General features: G+C 40.4%; 1 protein-coding gene across 1 annotated transcript; it reads left to right on the top strand.

The window, feature by feature from the left end:
- The first annotated feature begins 826 nt into the window (after positions 1 to 826).
- On the top strand, positions 827 to 11,366 carry LEPROTL1 (leptin receptor overlapping transcript like 1). The gene is made up of 4 exons (XM_032468696.1): positions 827 to 992; positions 5,835 to 5,910; positions 8,053 to 8,239; positions 9,073 to 11,366. Exons 1-4 carry the CDS (start codon positions 977 to 979, stop codon positions 9,187 to 9,189), a joined length of 396 nt encoding a protein of 131 aa, XP_032324587.1. The 5' UTR covers positions 827 to 976; the 3' UTR covers positions 9,190 to 11,366.
- The last annotated feature ends 7,114 nt before the right edge of the window (positions 11,367 to 18,480 follow it).

Here is an 18,480-nt window from a genome sequence, read left to right as displayed (position 1 = left end):
CCTACCCACCTCAGCTATAAACACCTTTCCCTCCCCAACATGGCTTTTCCCTTTTCTCACCTGTTCATCCCTTTGTTGTCCCTCCCTCGGGGAAATCTCTTCTAACTAATCTAAATCAAGGGCTTTTCTAAGACCATCTACTCATTTTCCCAGCAGTTATCATTGTTGCAATTTTACACTTGTTTGACTGTCTCACTAAACAGAAAGTTCCTTGAGGGCAGAAACCGTACCTCGTTGCGCTCACCTCAGTACCTACCTCTGTTCCCCACACATAGTAAATGTTCAATCAATTTGTAGGATGACTTAAATAAATGTATTTATACCTCTGCTTTCTCCTTTTTTTCTTAGCCCTGTTACTACCAAAACAAAAAACAAAACAAAACAAAAACCTATTCTCACAAAACTCCCAAGAGCTCGAGTTTGTATTAAATCCACCTGTTTCTGGGTCCCGCCGCTCCGATCTCGGGTCTCACCAGAACCCGAGTTCTGTATCGGAAAGCGAAGAGCCAAGTGCAGACCACCTCCTTTATTATGTGATGGGGAGGAGAAAGAAACGGGTGAGCTTTGAGGAACGCAAAAAGATCCCCCCAATGCTTCACACCATGCCTCCCCAAAGACGGCGGCCACTAGCGCTCCCTTCTCCTGAAAGGATGTGGGAGGTCGCGGGATGCGTGACGAGGGCTTCGGCAGGGAGCTCCCCTGACACTGAAGGGAATGCCGGGGCTGGAGTCTACACGGCGGGGACGGAAAGCCTCAGACAGCGGCGATCCGAGAGCAGCGGAACTGGGGAGGAGGGGGTCTGGCGGACCGCCCCCAGCTCGGAGCGCCCCCCGCGCCCCCCGCGCCCCCGCGCGAGCCGCCGGCGGAAGTGCTGCGTCGCGCACTTCCGGGTGTTGTCTGGTCTCCGCTGCCGTGCGTCTCCGGGCTCCCGGCCGCTGCCGCCTCGGGTCCTGGAGGCTGGAGCGACGTCACCGCCATGGCCGGCATCAAAGGTGGGCCGGGGGCGCTGGGCGCCAGAGGGCTGGGCGGCCGCCCGGACAGAGTGGGAGGGAGGCCCACGCGGGCCCCGGACGCCGTCTCCCGTGGCCTGGCGCGCGCCGCGGGGTCCCTGCGCTGGCAGCAGATCCCCGACCCCGACCCCAGCCTGCGCCCTCGCCGCCCCGGAGCCGAGGTGGGCGCGGCGGCAGCCAGGCAAGGACGGCGGGGTCGGCGGCTCCTCCGCCAGGCTCTACTTTGTGCCGACCTCGGCAGTCTCGCTCCCACCCCCTCACCCCCCGTAGGAAGAATGAAGTGACCCGCGGAGTGTTCGGAGTCCCGCAGCCGCTGGGCCGTCACACGCGTTTTGCAGGAGTTTGCATCGGAGAGCGAGGCGGGCAGAGCGTGGTGTTAAGGGGGTTGAGGTGGCTAGAGATGCCAGTTATGGAAAATCAGTGTCATTTCCCACATAAAGGCACAAGTGCCGACTTCGGGTGCTGAGCCGAACCGAGTCCTCCAGGAACATCCTGCAAGGGCTTAGGAACCGTTCTTTCCAAAACCTTGGAGAGCACGTCCACTGTCAGAACCCGTACTCGGAGCTTTACGCACCTATTCCGGATGCATTTTGATTTGTGGTGTTGGTCTGATAGGGTAGACCCTGTAAGCCACCCACAAAGGGCTCCTGTTCCGTGTCGTATCCACAGTTGCACGTTGAGGCTTTTCTAATTTCAAAGTTTTTACTTAGTTGAGTTGGTTTTTAAGATAAAAGAGTTTTTCATTTAAACTTAATGAAAAAATACTCGTTTATTTGTGTATTTCCTTTAGAAATAAGGAATGTTGCATTCTTTCCAACTGATAGCGTTGTTAGCGTGGTTAGAAGCAAATACCACTAACAGAGTTTTCAACTTAACTCTTGACAACGTTGAGTTCCTGACCTGCGGCTTTTAGAAGGTCAGGCAAGCAGGAAGTGAAGAACTTTAATATTGTTTTTAATTTCTTTTAAGGACAACTTGTGTTAAGCTGCTTCCCCAGAGTCACATTTTACTGTTTTCTTGTGTATTTGTAATGTCTGAAAACATTTCATTTCCCATGTAAATCGTTGTCAGTTGAGCAACTGAAATACCTTCCAGTCTCCTTTGGGACTATAAAATAACTTTGTAATTGTGGACCTACGTAAATATTAATCAGCTGAAAGTGTTTCAAATGGAATTGTACTTAAACTTTTGGTTTCAGTAAGACTTTCTGATTGTTGTGATTGTTTATCAGGATGTTTTCTTCCTGTTGGCCTATCTTAATATTAGGCGAGATGGTTTCTGTAATTGAATCCCTTAGTTATTTCTCAAGTCACTTGCTTGTTACTTTGTTATATACTGAATTTTTATGTTAACTCCCAGGTCAGGGTACTGGTCCCTTCTCCTACTCTAATCTCTTTGTAATCACAGAACCAGCACCCAGTCTCTTGAGAAGATAGATAATTGGGCTGTTCCATCCCTAGCCTGGGGGTTTGGGGAGTGAAAGTCAGACTCATCTAAGTTTTGCCTTCCCAATGTTGCATCACTCAATTACAATATAAAATGTTGCCTGGTTGATGTGTCATCTAGGACAACCATTTATACACAAATGATGAAGTTTGTCTGTATATCAGCCTAGTTACTGATTTCGTAAGACTGGAGAAACTTTACAACTTTTGAGAACACCTTTGAGCAGTTTATTTAACCTCATTGGCTATTTATCTTATCCAGTATGCCTGGGAGGTCAGATGTCACATAAAATTACTTTTTGATACCTGAATCTTATCTCATTTTAGTTCTTTTAAAAAAAGAAATCATCTTCATTAACTTTTTAAGAGTATACTTAAAGAATTTAGACTCTTTTTGGTGATAAGACATAAGTAATTGTTCTCTATCATAGAACAAAGTTAACCTCAGCAACTGAGTCCTAAGGCTACTTATCTCTTGGCCAAGATGATCACAAATTTGAAATACTTTTTCATGTTTTTATGCCTGATTTAACCTTTTTTTCCCCCTCAGTCTCCTCCCTCCAGAGGATAGTTCTTGCTTGTATGCAGCCCTCCTTCCTATTTCTCATTTGTTTCAATATGGGAAACAAAATAAGCTTAGAAAATTTTGTCATGACAAGATACAGGTAACAGTAACTAATATCTGTATCTTGTGTTGACCAGTTACTTTTCACTTCACTTTGTTCTGGGTACACTAATTGCCTATTGAAATATATATATATAAATGAGCATAGATGTTTTTTAAAATAAAAAGATTTTATTCTGTTGGAATCCGCACACAACAATTGTCACAAAAAAAAAATAATTTCTGAATAAGAGCCTAAGTGTTTGTTTATAAAGAGTATTAGCATCAGTGTATGGGCTTGTGACATTTATTTTGTCTCTTTTTTTCCTTCAGGGGTCTAAGCTATATTCTGGATAAATGACTTTTGAATAAATAAGGTGTTGTTATAATAATGAACTTAGCTCTTTGGCAATTATATCTCGAAAAGTAGAGGTAGTTTTTTACTTCTTCAGCATGTCTTGTAACAGGTATCTTTAGTGTTCTGAGAGTTATTTGCTTTTTAGATCTAGTCCAACTTGTATTTTATAGAAGAAAGAACCAGCTCTGAGATAACTTACTTAGCCAGTGAGGGGCCAGTTGGAGTGAGGACCTACTGCCTCCTGACTCTGTTATGTGTTTTTTCTGCCCTTTGACATTGGGCTCTCTTCTCTTCTGTTCTCTTTTTCCATCTCCCTCTCTCTCTCTTTTCCCATCTCCCTCTCTCTCTCTTTTCCCTTTGGTTCCTTTCATTCATTCTACAAATATTTATTATTGTGCATCAAGAGCTGGGCCCTGAGCATCATCAACAGAACAACTTTTTTCCTGCTCTTGTGGCATGAACAGCTTAGACGGAAAGACCAATATAAATCAGTGTAACACTGCAGCTGTGGTAAACGAGCACAGGGAGTGCACACAGCAGAGAGGGCCTACGCCTGCACACCTCCCTCTGCCTGGCGTGCTTCCCACAGGTGGCCACGTGATTGGTTCATGTCTTCATTTCATACAGATCTCTGCTCAGATGTTACCTCTGCTCAGAGACGCCTTCCAGGCCAATGTGTCTGGAATAGCCCTCCCACCCTCTTACTGTACTTGAGTTTTTTCATAGCATTTGACATTTATTTGTTTACTTTTTAAAAAATCATTTTGAGCTTCATGAAAACAAGAGCTTTGATTTATTTTCATTGCTCTGTCTCCAGTGCCAAGAACGGTGTGCAACACACTTTAGGCACTCAGTAGTTAATTTGCTGAATGAGTGAATAAATAAACACGATAGGGAGAATTGGTCTATTCAGGAGGTTTGGGGAAAGTTCAGGAGGAAGAGGTGACTGGTCTGAGATCTGAAGGAAGAGTAGTCCACTTGGCGGAAAGAGGCAAGAACTGGGGCCAGAGTACAAGCTCTTGTCAGTGCCACATGGCCTTGCCTCATTTATTAACATGTCCTCAGCACCTGTTACATGTTTGGGTCTCTCTGGACATTTCTTGAGTGAAATGAATGAGTGAAAAAGTGCTTGAGGTGGAAGGGACAGCATGTGCAAAGGCCAGATGGATGCGGGAGCCAGCTGGTTTCCAGGAAATGAGAGGAAGAGGCCCATGCAGCTGGATTGTAGAGACCAGGATGCTGGCCCGGGGTGATATGTGTCCACTCAAGTCATCAGAGCCAGGGTATGAGGGCTTGTTTTGAACAGAACAAAACACATGGTAAACTTGGTATTTTCTTCACTGTTTACAACTCATTCCCTGGTAAAGTTCCTCATTTGCCATAAATTAAAGTGCAGATGTTTCTTTTTCTTTTCTTTGTGAACTGAAAGTCTAGGGGCATGAAGGACTGAGTAAATGTGTTCAGGGTTGATGTGACCTGCATCAGTGAGCTGAATGATAACTGCGCAGTTCCCACGTCCGTGGGTGTCCTTGATTGTGACCATTTTAATTCAGAGAAGTGTGTCAGTAGGACTGAGCAGCATTTAACCCCTTTACTGTTGATTTTGGTTTGTATATGTTCGATTTTTGTCTTGGTAACTTGCAGACCTTCAGCAACTCTTTTGAATTTTAACATTTCTGTTAAGGTTAATAGATTGCATCATTTTTTAAAAAAAAGACGTAAGTTATTCTGTATTTACCTGTACAATGCATGTATTGTTGGTGATAATATCCTAAAATAGTGATACCACAGAAGGGCTGTATCCATTATCCTGCGTGTTTTCTAACATGTAGGAGATTAGGGAAAGAAACCCAGCTATCGTTACACACTGTTTAAGGATCTGTAACAAAATTAATTGATTGAGATTATTGACTGCGGATATCCTTGGGCACTTTTTATCTGTGCACATTAGGAGCATATGTGCAAGAAGCAGGAGCTGATCAGGAGAGGTTTTCTGTAGAGGAGGCTTCTCAAGTCCAGTAAAGCTGACTGTGGAGTTTCTCCACACACTGCTTTTCAAAACTGTGATGATCTGTGGAGAAAATGTCATACTAATGTCTGGAGGAGCATTGATCTCACAGACTCAGATGCTCATTAGAAATGGAACCAGTAATTTGGGAAAGTGGTGATGTGCCAGCAATAGGTCAGGACTTTAAAAATCAACATCAGTTTGTTTTGCTTTGAAGATGCCACCAAAGACTTACTCTGAGACCATATGACTTCAGCTTTTAAAGATAACTCACTCTTAATATGTTTACTTTTTTGGTGTGTTTCATTTTGCTTTTTGCTTCTGGTATCACAGGTAATGTTCAGATTGCTAATAGTAACATTAATAAAAATAATATTAATTTAATTTAATTGCTATTTCTATTCGACAGCTTTGATTAGTTTGTCCTTTGGAGGAGCAATTGGGCTGATGTTTTTGATGCTTGGATGTGCCCTTCCAATATACAAGTAAGTACAATTTTTGTCTCTTTGAGTATTTAAATGTAAAATCTTTCTACTTTTAAAGCTTTAGTTCTTTGGTTTTTTTTTTACTACAATAGAAGTAGCCCCGAGAAGTGGTCATTTACCAAGGAAAAACTTTAAGTCTTCACTTAAAATTTGTTTTAAAAGATTTTAGGACACCAGGGTGCAAAACAGACTTTGGCTGTTGTTCTTTGTCTACTGCTAAGTCTGTAATGGCAGGCTAGCAACACAGAAGCCCAGCACTACTACTCCATATTGAGAACCTATTGATTAAATTAAATACAAGAAATTTATAATATCTTTTCAGCAAAATAATAATAATAATAGTAAGTGAAGTTAAGAGCAACTAATTAAGAAAAAAAAAGTCATGTAAACAATTACTTTCCTTAGAATAAAAAGAACTTTTAAAAATTAATAGGATAAATTAGTAAGAAAAATATAGACAACTCAATAGAAAACTGAGCAACAAATAAGAAAAAACTGCAAATTGCTAATAAGCACGTGAAAATATACTCAGCCTCACTCAACATTAAATGAAATCCATTGGCAAACATAAAAGATTTGAGCAGACAAGCATTGTCATGTACTGTGGGTGGAAGTTTAAATAGGTGCAAGTCTTCTTGGAGACGAGTTTGCTTATAGCTCTCAAAATGTATATATTCTTTGAACTAGCCCTTCCACTTGTTAGAATTACTCATACAAATCTACTTGCAGATGTTTGCCAAGATATGTGTAGTCAGGGGAGAGTATGGATGTTCATGGCAGCCTTGTTTTTAATAGCAAAAAACACTGAAAGTATCCTAAAGGTCTGTCAAAAGGAAAGTGGTAAATTATGGTACATCCATCAATGGAAATATCTGGCAGTCTTAAAAAGAATGAGGAAGAGCTGTGATTGCTAATATGTAAAATGTTCAAGATAATGTTGTTAAATGAAAAAGTGCAGCGATTCATTCATCTTTTTAAAGTTAAAAGGGAGAATCCACATCAGTTGGAGCGTGGATAAGAGAAAGTAGGGAAAACATGAAGACATGGGCAATGTTGATTTTTCACTTCCTGTGCTTTGTATTTTTTGCATGTTTTTTTCGTTAAGGTTATGTCCACTTGTAATTTTTTTAATTCTCAAAACATTTAGGGCTAGATTTTTAGGGAAAACATATAGATAAATCTTTGCTTATCACAAAAGCTTCTGAATGCAGGCAAATCTCCATCTGCTATGCATTTTATTTTATGGTACCTTTAAAAGCCATCTATTTCTTTTTCACCTTTTATTTTGAAATGATGATGGACTCTCAAGAAGTTGCAAAAACAGTACGGAGAAGTTCCCTGTACACACATCTTCTCCCAGGGGTAATATCTTACATAACTGTTTTATATTATCAAAAACAGGAAATGACGTTGACAAAACACAATAGCTAGAGTGCAGACTGAAAGCCATCTATTTTTATTGTGATAAATTTGATATTCTGAGTGATAATCTTCAATATTTCAGTTCATTTTCTGTATTTTGATTTCAGTATTTTGGGAGTTCCTTGGGACCTGAGCTAAGTTTGGGGGTGTTCCAGCTTCATGCTGAGGCAGGATAGTAGAAGTCAAGGGCATGAATCTTGAATTTTAAAAAGTATTGTGTTAGTGGGGGGCGTGGGGGGAGGCTATAGCTTAAGTGACAGAGCACATGCTTAGCATGCAGGAAGTCCTGGGTTCGATCCCCAGTACCTCCTCTAATTATAAATAAATAAACCTAGTTACCTCCCTTCCCCCCAAAAAGTAAAATAAATAAAAATATTTTAAAAGTACTGTGTTAGTGATCCCATTTTTCATATACCTCTTTATTTATAACCTAAAATGAAAAATGTATTTTTAATTTGGGGCTTTGATTTTGTTATAATTTATAAAGCATTTCCTTTTATTTTAAGAAATATTTAATCATCGTATCATAATTGACTTTTAGGAATACTGTGACTCTAAATGTTTCTCATTTCAGTGTTCAGGTTATAGCTTATTTTTAAACTGTATCATATTTTGTACCTTGCAGTATGCTTCAGTCCTTATTTTTAAAAAGCATATTTTGTGTGTAGGAAAATGACAAAGATAGCAAAAACTACATTAACTTATTTTTCTTTTTTCTAGCCAATACTGGCCCCTCTTTGTTCTGTTTTTTTATATCCTTTCACCTATTCCATACTGCATAGCAAGAAGATTAGTGGATGATACAGATGCCATGAGTAACGCCTGTAAGGAACTTGCCATATTTCTTACAACAGGCATTGTGGTCTCAGCTTTTGGACTCCCTATTGTATTTGCCAGAGCACATCTGGTAAGTGAAAGCATTCTTCTACTAACGATTTTACATTAGACTGTGTTAAATTTTTCTCAGAAAAAAAGGTTTTGGTAAATAACATGAAAAAGAGGTAAGAGACATAGGAGCCTTGAGGATAGAGATGAAAATCCTGCTTTTGTATTTGGTAACTGGTGGAAATAATTGGAGAGCATTGGCAGCAACTTCACTCTCAGAATTGGGCACATGGACTCACCCAGTGCTGAAGCCATAGGCTGGTCCCCGTACAGCTGAAAACACAGAAGACCTGAGGAGCTCTTGTGTTCTCTGCAGGTGGGAAAGTACCAGAGAGTAGAAGGGGCCTCACGGACTCACCAGTCATGCTCGCTCCTCCATCCTTGGGGAGGTAGACATGGCAGAGAAGCCAGGGACCTGCCAGCCTTCCACATGGAGAGGGCCATTATGTGCCCCCTGCCTCTTTAAGAAAATGGACACGAGTGTGTTCACATCTCTGATATTTTAATCTGCTCTCTAGATAAAACTTTTAGGTTTAGTAAGGAAGAGTTGGAGCAAATTTCTTTGTAAACAGAAAATTGTAGAATTCTATGCTGCCTCTTCATAGCCCAGAAGTCAAGCTTGCTTTTGAATAATTATCATCTTCCATGACTTTCTGTCTCCTTAAAGGGACCAGAGATAAATAAAAACAGCAATGTAGAAGTACCATTAAGGCTTCAGTCGTGTCACAGTTACGGTGACGAGTTGTATGTGTCTTAGATCATGATTGGCGGATAACTAGAGCCGTAATTCGCTGTTCGTTTCCTTCTGTTTTTTCCTATGTCTGTTAACTGAGCGTTTCTATCTTACGTCCGTAGATCGAGTGGGGAGCTTGTGCACTCGTTCTCACGGGAAACACGGTCATCTTTGCAACTATCCTGGGCTTTTTCTTGGTCTTTGGAAGCAATGACGACTTCAGCTGGCAGCAGTGGTGAAAGGAATTACTGAACTATTGTCAAGTGGACTTGTCATTTCTTGGCCATCTGTGCGCACAGGAGATGGGCAGTAATGCTGAGCGGGGTAGCAAGCCTCTTGGGGGTATTCTAGGTGCTCCCTTGTCACTTTTATTGTAAGCATACTATTTCACAGAGACTTGCTAAAGGATTAAAAGGATTTTTTCTTTTGGAAAAGCTTGACTGATTTCACACTTATCTCTAGTATGCTTTTTGTGGTGTCCTGCTGAATTTAAATATTTATGTGTCCTCCCTGTTCAGTTTTTTGTTTAATCAATATGCAATGTTAAACATTTTTTAAATGTAATAACCATTGGTTAATAGAATTCTGCTAGCTGTTACTAGTCTAAAGTACATCTTTTTTTCTCGAAATTATTTAACCTCCATTATTACACAAAGTTATAAAAATAAGTTTTCAATCAGTCAGGATGACATCACTCCCAATTTTATGCAAACATGCAGACCATTAGCATACCTTATAGACTATATACTCAGTGCAAATATAGCTGCATTTATACCTCAGAGGGGCCAAGTATTAATGTCGTGCCCTCCATAAGGGCTGCTGGTTTTACCGGTGAACAGGTGTTTTGTGAATGGAAAATTATTTTATGGACTTGCTTATGGAGTGCTTTTCTTCTCAATTTTTAGAAGAATTTAGTGTTGTTAAAGGTAAGGGTGTAAAAACAGATTTTTGAGATACGGTTTTTATTTATGTTCATTATAGTTAAAGTAGAGTGAGTTGCATTGTGGGAAGAAACGACGTTGAAATTCCATTTTTTGAATCCTGTCTCTATTTATAAGTGAACTTTTTGATCTTTTTTCAGCCTTTCATGTTTTACATGGGTAAAGGGACACACACGAAACTACTGCTGACATGGGAAAGTTGTGTGTTTGCATCCTACAAACCGGAAAACCTTTCCCCGCTTCCTCCTTGTAACTTATTTTATACGTTGTATATATTAAGTGAAATAACTTTTCAAATATAGTTGAATAACACATTAAATTAGAGGTGTTTAATGCACCTGGAAAGTGACCGCTACACCACGCAATCGAGTGCCCCCCAGCCCGCAAGGCCTTGACGTGATTGACAAGTCACTTGTTAGTCTTGCCGATGATTCATGTATTAACAACTCAAGATTTAGACCACAGTAATTGTAGTTCTTATTCCCTAAGGTTGTATCATATGTAATTTTAAAATATCTAAGACAAGTTTCCTGTATACCTCTCAACTGTTTTGATTTTTATTTCATCCTCATAGATCTGCTGTTTCCTTTTACAAATGGCCTTTATTGTGTGAATTAATGCAGAGTAGCCAAATCCAGCTGCATTGCAGCTTCAGACACAAACTTGACCAAAAAATTCCCAGTAACCAGGCATGATCAAATCATAGTGGTCATTTGCACCTCACAATTACCAGTACTTCTTTCAGGAGCTCGTTATGAAAATGTTCAAGTTGGTCTGGCAGTATTTTGTTAAGGACGTTGTTTGTTTATTCAGTGTACTTAACGTAAAAATTGTTTTGCCTTCAGACAAAACTGAGTAATCAAGATGGCTATCTTTTGTTGTTCTGTAAAGCTGGTTTCTCCAAAAAATGGGAACAAGTTGTGGGTTTGTTCGGCTTCTTACTAAAGATGCCTAAAGGCCACAGGTTTCATTGCCCAAACCACGCTGTTACTTTTAGCCATGAGACGGGAAGCAGAGTGACATGGCATGCATGTGGCTGTGTGGCCATCACACTTACACGCAGGCTGAGAGTGGCTCACAGTGTTAGTGTGGTCGACTGAAAGAGGAAGGTGCAGAGCAGTGGGTTAGACAGCTGACGACACAGTTGGGAACTCAGTGCCTGTGATCTCCTCGAGAGAGTGCGTTCTCTGTTCCTCCCCATTTTCTGTTCTGGAGTGTCAGTGCGGTGCACTGCTACTGTTTGATTTCCTTGCCACAGACTCCTTTTCTAGCAGCTCATACTCTTTCTGTCTACTAATCGCACTGGCAGCATTGTGTCTCGGACTTTGCACACGAGCTTGACGTAGTGCTGTCTTTGGTTTCTAGGCTAGTTACTTGGGGTATGACTTTTCCATAGAATATGCACTGATCCTGCATTGCCATTCTTCTATGGAAAGAAAACTTTTGATGATGAAACAATAAAGATTTTAAATATCTATTGTAGTTTGTGGGTGTTTTTGAAATGGAAATACACAACACACTTCAGTTCCTGAAGTGCAGTATCCGTCTTGATAATGCACTGTAAAGCAGGGATGGCGTTGTATGGTTAGACTTGCGAAAGTTTTGCTTCCAGAATAAAATTGAAGCCGCGGTAATAAGTGCTGCAGTGAAGCCCTATGAGTCTGAGCTGTAGTGAAAGGATTGGTAATCTGGGGAAATCCAATGTTTTACCTCACCTTTTACAAAAACAGCCATAGAAGGTTTGGTTGCCATAAAAAGACTCCTGACCATCTTAAGTCAAAGTTGTACTTGTTCCTAAATTTTCAGAACTTTTTTATGATTGCGTGTTTTATTATATATTTTTTATTATTCATTATTAGAGCATTTTGCTTTTTGCAAACATTTCAAACAGTTAAAGGTAAAAAAAAATTCATCTGTGTGGTACAGTGTGAAAAGTACTGTCTCTCATATCAAACATGAATCTTGTCCCAGATTGTCCTAATTATAGTCTCATTATATACTTTAAAAAATTCAGATCATAGGTCCTTTAATATAATTTGGGGGGCATTGTCAAAATAATCCAGATTTCAAAAGTAAACTCTAGAATATTTATATTGAATGTTACTAGATTCATAAATTTTAGGTAACTTTAAATCGGCATATCAGATTCAACAAGGAGCCATGCAACATACCATTAAGTGACATGTACATTTTAGATCTCAAGAGGCTTTATGTAAAATACATAAAATTGGTGGGATTTCAAATTCATATTTCTTCCCTGTAAGCCTGTATTATCTTTTCTGTCAGTAAAGGGTGGGAAGCTCTTACTCGGTTGCAGGCCTCCTAACTTTCTGGCAGTCCCAGGGAAGAGAACATATTTTGTGAAATAAATATGATAGATAACTAAAGCTTAACTAAAAAAAAAAAACCAAAAAACCTAACATTGGTTTTATTTCAACTGTTTTGATGAAAGTGTTAAGTGGATCATATACCCTTTTATATTTTATTCTTCTTAGAATATATTACAACATTTGAGTTTTCCTTGGTAATTTATGGTTATTGTAAATTCTTTCCCTCCTATTTTAAGTGACCCCATACCTGCGTTTTTCTGGAATTGTGTTTTTGATGGCTTTTCTTGTAACTGAGTGTTTGTTCCTAGCACTCCTTTTGTTTCTAATTTTCTAGTCAATACTATGTTAGTAAGACTAGAAAGTAGTTAGGGGAAAAAATGAGGTCACCAAGCTGACTTGAATCAAGTACCTAACATTTCTGTACACAGTACAACATCAGTGGGCTTAATTAGGGTGTCCCCCACTTCTTATACAAATGAAATCCGTTGTGATGGAAAGGACTTTTTAAAAGACTGTCCTTGTTAACTACACCAGATAAAGAGGCGTTGTGAAAGGGAGTACCAGACAGGGAGACGTTACTGTGCTGTGCAGCAGAAGCCTCAGCCTTAAAGTTCAGTTTTCCACGCTTTAATGTAGGAGTTATTCTGAGCTTAAGGTACTCATAGACCTTTTTCTGACTTCTGATATCTTACATCTCTCTTCACTATTTGCTTTCAATTGCAGAAAGTCTCAAGAAGAAGACAATTTTGTAGTTAATTTTTTTTTTTTTGGAAACTTTGTACTGTGTATTTTGCTTCCAGTCTCTTGAAGATTATTTGAATTTATCCCTGGGTTTAGGATTAGACACTGAAGTCACAACAATTCAAATATTAACTCTTAAGCTTGTAAATTCCAGGTGGAGAGACTAAAACAGAGAATGTCCAAAAATGTTGCCACAAGTGAGAAATTAAGACCATAAAATACTCCTTTTTCAATTATAATTCTGTTTTCTTGTGTGTGCGTAGAGGCAGTATTGGCAGGGAGAAATCAGGAATTTTTTATTTTAGGAGCCAGTAGAATAGCTAATACTATGAAAGAGAAACTTTGTTGCAGTTTACAATCACAAAAACCATAAAAGAGAATAATAAAATGTTATAGAGCAAGTAAGTATTTCCATACATATTTGTAAGAGCATTACTACTTTGCCATTTAGCTATTTTGATTTATAGTTTGGCACTTAATACCAGAAATATCTTTTTCTCTTGGCAGATCAATTTATCGTTCAGTATTACATAAGTATAATGTGACATAAAAGTCAGTGAACTTGTGTAGATTTGTGGACCTCCCCAAAATTGGACAGATGTTTTCCTGAAAGCTAGGTATACTTACATAGAGCATTTAAGATTGTTTCCAAAAGTTCACAATCGAACAGCTTCTTAGGATTAAACTAAGACGGATGGATTTTGATTTATTTTTGTCATGCTCTAAATCATCAACTTCCAAAATCTAGGTAAGAATCAGCTCTAAAACCTAGTTATGAGTCTAGCTGTGAAGAAGAGGGTGCTAATCTCCAAAGGATTAAGAAAACTGATTTTGAGCCATATAGCAGACTAGAGAAGTTCTTTGTTCCCAGTGGCAGTTATGCACTATATGACAGCATTCTAGATGCTGTTGGGGAACAGAAAAAGATGGGGACACATGATCCCTCTCTGAGCTAGCAATCTAGTGAGACAAGACAGTCACAAGAATGTACCAAAGGAAGCTGATGCCTGTATATGGCAGAGGAGAAGTGTATGGGTTCACAGGAGGAAACGATTTGGGAAGCGAAAGTGGGGTGGAGGGTGGTTTTCCATTCTGTGCTGGCTAGTCTTCTGCTGTCAGGCAGCGTCCTAGAGATGAGCATCTCCAGAGTGCATTCTGGTGTGGGTTCCCCAGCTCCCTGAGGTGCAGGAGGCTGTTGGGGCAGCAGCCATGGTAGTAGGGGCTTCTTGATTCCAACACCCTGATCTCTGGGTCCCAGATACAGAGATGTGAGAGGTGGTGAGATTTAGAGTATATTTTAAAGGAATCGATCAAGCAGATTTGCTGATGAATTGTGTGGAACACAGAGAAGAGTCAAAGGTGAACACCAAGTTTCTGATTGTCCATATCGGGGGCGTGGGGGTGAAGATGTAAGAGGAGGGTTTGCAAAAAAAAATAACGGGTGGACACGATGTCCAAACTACTGGTTTACCATATCCATTTGTTACCTGGGGATGTCATCATTTGTCTTGCTTAAAACCTTTACTAGACAAAACAATATTATTGACACTTTGCTCTTAAAACTATAAATTCCTGGAGGGTTGACATTGTAGCACAGAACCAGGGCTGACAGAGAACACTCTGTCAGAAACACCATCAGGCTTTGGGCAGAAGAGACCCAGCATGGAGACCCACGTCAGGGCTCTTAGAACTTCTGCCTGGGGATGCTCACCACCTCCACTCCCCTCCCACTGACCAGCAAGTCACATGGCCAAGCCTGATCTCAAGAAGAGGGAAGTAAAATCTAGCAAGACAGACCACCGCACTTCTTTTAATTACTCTTATTTCTCTCCTGTCCCTAACCTCTTATCCTGTACTTTAACTTCTTTCTGATTTAAATACTCTGAATCTAGTGTTAGTATAAATAACAGCATTATTTGTAACAGCCAAAAATGAAGTCTCTGTTCTTTTGTGAAGTGTCTGTTCAAATTTTTTGTGTAGTTTTATTATCTTAGAAATAGGTGCAGTTGAGAAAGTTCATATAAAATACAATCACTACCCCTTCACCTCTCAGAGCTGAACCCCAAGGTGATAGGAAACCAAGTTTTCTGCACCATCTGCTATGTTATAAAAACACGTAAAGAAGAACCTGTTGAAAGTGACCTGAATCTACAGTCTAATAGTTGGCATTTTAACCAGGATAATTACTCATGATTGCCAATTCTTTTATGGCATTTGGTCATTTCCAGGTCCATAATCTCTTGGTCTCCACAGTGCTCCTGCGGAGACAGTGGTCAGATCTGTTCTTTCACAGCCACTGGACCTGCTTCACCATCAGCCTGCTCCTCATTGTTTGATCCCTTCCCCTTCATAAGCAAGCTTGGCAGGCTGGCTGCCAGGGCCTCTCAGGTGACCAGGGAGAGATTGCCTGCAGGATGTTGGTCACATGGGCTGAGTGGCATCCTTTGGGCAGAGGTAGATCTTGGCTCTCAGGATCTTCAAGTTCTCACCAAGACAAACTCCTCAGCAGTCTCCACCTGGGCCTCCATTTCCGTGTTCTTGTGGAACTGATGAATCAAGGATTGATGGGTCAACAGCCTGGATGTGTATCAGTGAAGTCTCCTTACAGTTTGCTTTATAAAACTACATTACAGATGAAACCAAGATGGGATCATCTCCTTTGGAAGCATGTAACAATTGGAGTCGATCACTTAGAGCCACTAGCTGCCTGTTGGTTGGTCATGGCATCTGCTAGCAGATGGAAAAGGAGGCCAGCATCAGTGAGTAGCTGCATGTGCGTTGGGGGCCAGGACTGCCCTGTGAGCCCGGCTTATCCAAAACAAGAGGTCAAGAGGTAACCTGAAGTTTTTGTGGCACATTTACTAGGCAATGCCATTTCAACAGACAAATAATGGCATCTATGGTTCCTTGGTCCTCTTAAGAAGGCAAATTTTGTAGCTTTTTGTTATCTTCTAATTAAACTTTGCCAGTGATGACAAATTGAAATTATAATGGAGTAATCAGGGTTCAGGCGTACAGAAGTGGAGTCGGGTGGCCATTGAGTATCTGGTCTCAGACACATCTCTGCCCCTCTGAGTACTTGAACTTTCTTGGAACTGTACCAGGCCCAAGGTCGTATTCCGAACAACACCTGCCAACTGCAACCTTGTGGTCTCAGGTCTCTCCCTCATGACTAAACAACCATTTAGGACCCCAACCAATCCCTACTTAATGTACCCTTACTTTTTGCCAGTTCCAATTATAATTCTTGATAAACAGCTCATAGAACTAAATGTAACCTTGCCGTTTTTCCCTTAAAAGCCCCCCTTCCTATAATACCAATGCCAGTACTCCTTTGAAGATAAGGTTCCCTTCCCAGATGCCAGAGTCATGCTGACTCACTGTGTACATGCTAATCTGTAACTGTTGAAACTTTGAAGGAATGTACTTCTGTCATGATTGATATATGCTCTTTGTTCTGACAAGATATAAAGAAAGGTTACTTTCTTTCTTGGTGGAAACTGCCCTCCTGGGCTAGTCCTCAGCTTGGCTGGAATAAACCTCTCATCTGTTCCTTATTAATAGATTGTTTGTTGATTATTTGCATCAACATCTGCATTCTGAGCTTTTCAGTTATCACGGCTTCTCCCATTTTTAGGTATTTCTTAATCACTAGAATCTCACATGCTGATACTTTCAAACAAGGGGATGAGGTCCCCTGGGGGCGAACGGGGAGAGGATCTGTAAGGGCTCCTACCAAACCCTTCAGAGTAATTAGGCTGATACCAAGGTGGGAGGCCAGGGCTCAGAAGGTGTATGCCCACCTGGGGCTTAGCTCTAGTACTTGGCCCACCTAATCTAACTCACTTGTCCAGGGCTACTGCTCACAGGACAGAGGCTGCTGGCCTTTTCCTTGCATTTGTAGAGGATAAGCATGATTTGTCAACATAGGAGCCAGAATGAGATAAAAAGCAGGGATGGCCTGGGGCCCTTTCTAGATCAAACAGGAGAAGAAAAACATCAAATCCAGTTTCGGAAGCAAGATCAGAGCCATAGATTAATAAGAAGAGGAGAATAAGCAGATGCTATCAGTCACGTGTCAAAGGGAATTGGGGAGGTAGTGGGCACAGTCTTGCAAGTGACAATCAGTAACTGAAGGAAAGGGAAAATAAAGTTGCCAAGGAGCCAGGACTGAAAGAGTTCAGTCCTAACAAAGGAAATGAGGACTGAAGGGAGTCTCTCTGTTCCCTGCCTTCTTGGACCCCAGGATCTCTGCAGACAGATGGCTCTTGGGTCTCCATCTCTGGCTCTGACTTTTTTCCTTAGATTAACTTCCTCAAACTGCATTGTTCTTTATGTTATCCAGCTAAATGAAACACTTCCTAGAAGATGCCAATAGGAAGAGAAGGAAGTAGATGTCCTGGTTTTAACCAATCAGAGGAGCAGAAATTACCCCTGACCATCAATAGTAGATTTGGAGACCAAGTTGCACTTTGAAAGACTTAAGTAACTATTTTCAAAATTGAACATTCTCTCATAAGCATTTCCCTAATCATTAAAAGCACTCACTCAAAATTATTGAAGTGTAACATTTATCCAGAAACTTGCACGTATCTTAAGTGTACAGTTCAAAGGATTTTCATAAACTGGGGCACATATACATTCATGTAGCCAGCTCCCTAGAAGTGCCTCTGTAAAAAAGCATTCATTTTTAATAGCTCTGTAACAGTTTATCGTAATTTGCTTAACCGTTCTCCTAATGTTAAACATTTTTTTTCTGTAAAAGATAGTGCTTCCATGATTATTTGACTTTTCTCCCAATTTATGACACTGCTACCATCACCACCACCATCCCACTTGCTTCTCTGGGGGGCTTCTAAGGGTTGTCATTTCAATGCTTGTGATCGTCTGAGAGTCTTAACACCCTCTTGGCTACCTACCATATCCCCCTTGACCGTTCCCAACCCTGGAAACCCCATTTTGTCCACATTGTCTCATCTGGGCTATTGAGCGTAATGAGAAAAAGAACCGTGCTGGGTAAGGTCACAGATTCTTGCCATATGTTCCAGGCCCTTGCTGCTTGTTGTGCTATGTGCTAAGACTGGGGGCTATTTGTTTGCCTAAATGTTGGTGAGTGATACTGACCCAACTTTCTAAGTGATCCATAACCTCTTAGTACTATGTTTGTCAAGTTTTAAAAATTAAAAGATTTCTTGCCATTTTATATTTGGAGGATGAAAATGATTGGTTTTGGAAGCATAGATACTTGTACAATGCTTCCTATAGTGGGACAGATGTAATCCTGGGGGAAGCAAGTGATTTTAAGTGGTATACAAACATTTTTCATCTAAACAAGGATGTGTTTCTTTTAGTGAGCATTACAATGAAATATTGTTAGTACACTAAAGCCAATTTTCACCAATGCTACTGCTCAGAAGGAGGGTAAGTTTTTAAAAGTAAGTTGAGTTAAAGAAAAAAATTAATTATATAACAATCCAGGTGGCCCACAGATGTGGCAGTAATGGGAAAACGCTAGTTA

The sequence above is a fragment of the Camelus ferus genome, chromosome 26, assembly GCF_009834535.1.
Source record: "Camelus ferus isolate YT-003-E chromosome 26, BCGSAC_Cfer_1.0, whole genome shotgun sequence".
Classification (NCBI taxonomy): domain Eukaryota; kingdom Metazoa; phylum Chordata; class Mammalia; order Artiodactyla; family Camelidae; genus Camelus; species Camelus ferus.
This window is presented reverse-complemented; position numbering and strand designations above follow the sequence as displayed.

Coding starts and splice junctions, on each gene's coding strand:
- LEPROTL1 (XM_032468696.1), top strand. Junction 5,911..8,052: donor TGTGCCCTTCCAATATACAA/GTAAGTACAATT, acceptor TCTTTTTTCTAG/CCAATACTGGCCCCTCTTTG. Junction 8,240..9,072: donor TATTTGCCAGAGCACATCTG/GTAAGTGAAAGC, acceptor TTACGTCCGTAG/ATCGAGTGGGGAGCTTGTGC.